This window comes from Eurypyga helias, unplaced genomic scaffold (genome assembly GCF_000690775.1).
Source record: "Eurypyga helias isolate BGI_N326 unplaced genomic scaffold, ASM69077v1 C15824915, whole genome shotgun sequence".
NCBI classification, from domain to species: domain Eukaryota; kingdom Metazoa; phylum Chordata; class Aves; order Eurypygiformes; family Eurypygidae; genus Eurypyga; species Eurypyga helias.
The window spans coordinates 1-1,676 of record NW_010285354.1 but is presented as its reverse complement, the minus strand read 5'-3'; the positions used below and the strand labels follow the sequence as shown (position 1 = coordinate 1,676).

The window sequence follows — 1,676 nt, the reverse complement described above, 5'->3', positions numbered from 1 at the left end:
GGGGGAGCGGGTGCTGCGGGGAGGCCGTGCAGGAGCTTGCCCGAGCCTGGGCGGGGCGTGTGGGGGCAGCGTGTTTCAGCAGTACCCGCGTGGGAGTGCTCACACTGGGTTGGGTGGGTTATGGTGCGGCTGGGTTTGAGGGGTGCTTTTAGTCTGTCTCGTTGTCCTGTACCGTAAAAATAAGGAAGAAAAAGTAGTATGGAAGAGGAACAAATACTTTCAGGCCTCAAAACGGGTTTGTGTATGTCTCTGCTCAGAGATGTTAAGCGGAGATGTGCCGGAAGTTGTTAGTGTTTTGCTACAGTGTGGTGCGACGTAAGTTACTTGGTTGTAGGACGTACACATCTTCTGCGCGCTGGGTTTGAAATTTGTCGTTCCCCAGTATGTTCTGAGACGTTCTTTTTTGTACGTGTGCAGACGCGTGGTGCGCAAATCGATCGCCAGAGTCCTGACTGTTATCAATCAGACCCAGAAGGAGAACTTGAGGAAGTTTTACAAGGTAAGTCCAAACCTTGCACCTCGTGGTCTTTTTTCTCTCACCGTTTTCAAATACAGAGTTTGTAGAAAGGAACTAATATTGTAGATTGTTACTTAAAAGGTTAAAACTCAAGAAGAAAAAAATCATACTAAGTTCTTTAGTCGTAGTTCCTTTTTAAATAATCCTGCAAGACTAACCTGGGTTGTGTAAGCTTGGTGTGAATGTGCTTTTGCCAGGAGAATCTTGTGGGCAGCATCACCCTCTGGGGAGTAGTGTACTTCCCAGAAGATGCAGTTTCCAGAAACGCATATACTCTCCTAAAGTTTAATCATGTTGCAGGTGACATTTTTTACCTCATTAAGTTTCTGTGATTTTTATAATATAGCTGCTTGGGGCTTGAATTATATAGAATAGGAGGAAAAAAAGAGGTGTTGGAAAACTGGGACTTGGAAGATGCAGTGTTACTTAAACCTGAGTCAAAGCTAGTACAGCTGGTATGCAAGTTAGAACCAACTCACGTTTCTCAGTGGAGAGAGGGTCTCTTGGACTCAGACTGTGAGGATGGTCCCACTAAAAGAAGTTAAAGCAGTGCTGCTGGTGCTGTCCTTCAGGCAGCTCAGCTCGCGCTCTGCTCCTGTGGGTGATGGCAGCTGTGCAGCCTCTCAAACTCAAGTTGTGTGTTTTTGCAAACAGGGCAAAAAGTATAAGCCCCTTGATCTGCGGCCGAAGAAGACTCGTGCCATGCGACGCAGGTTGAACAAACACGAAGAAAATCTGAAGACCAAAAAACAGCAGCGAAAAGAACGTCTGTACCCTGCCCGGAAATACGCCATCAAGGCGTAAAACAGCACTGGGCTGGAAGTTCTTAAGTACTGGCTGAGTGTCTTATTAAATAGAACGTTGTTTGGAAGCTGTCGCTGGTGTTTTTTTCACTAGTGGTGGATAAAAGAACCATCACCTTTATGAGAAGAAACCAGGGCATTCGCAGAAAGTTGGAAGCTGTACGCAGGTGGTGGCTATAAAGTTTTTGTCTCGTGGCAGTCGTTGTGTTACGATGAACTAATCTGCTGAGGTGTTGTAGCAGACTTCATCGAAACCACAGAGGTCCCTTGGCACTTGTTTGGATCACTCTGCCGCTGGTTGTGGCACCAAAGAGTCGCCATCCATCCCTGGTTTGGGCGGATGCCGTCGGCAGTGC

At 47.0% G+C, this 1,676-nt stretch overlaps 1 protein-coding gene across 1 annotated transcript; it reads left to right on the top strand.

The window, feature by feature from the left end:
• Nucleotides 1-417: 417 nt before the first annotated feature.
• On the top strand, nucleotides 418-1,388 carry RPL35 (ribosomal protein L35; the record flags this gene model as incomplete). The annotated part of the gene is made up of 2 exons (XM_010160051.1): nucleotides 418-499; nucleotides 1,172-1,388. Coding segments are annotated over 2 exons (232 nt in total), but the record flags the coding sequence as incomplete, so codon positions are not given.
• Nucleotides 1,389-1,676: the final 288 nt, after the last annotated feature.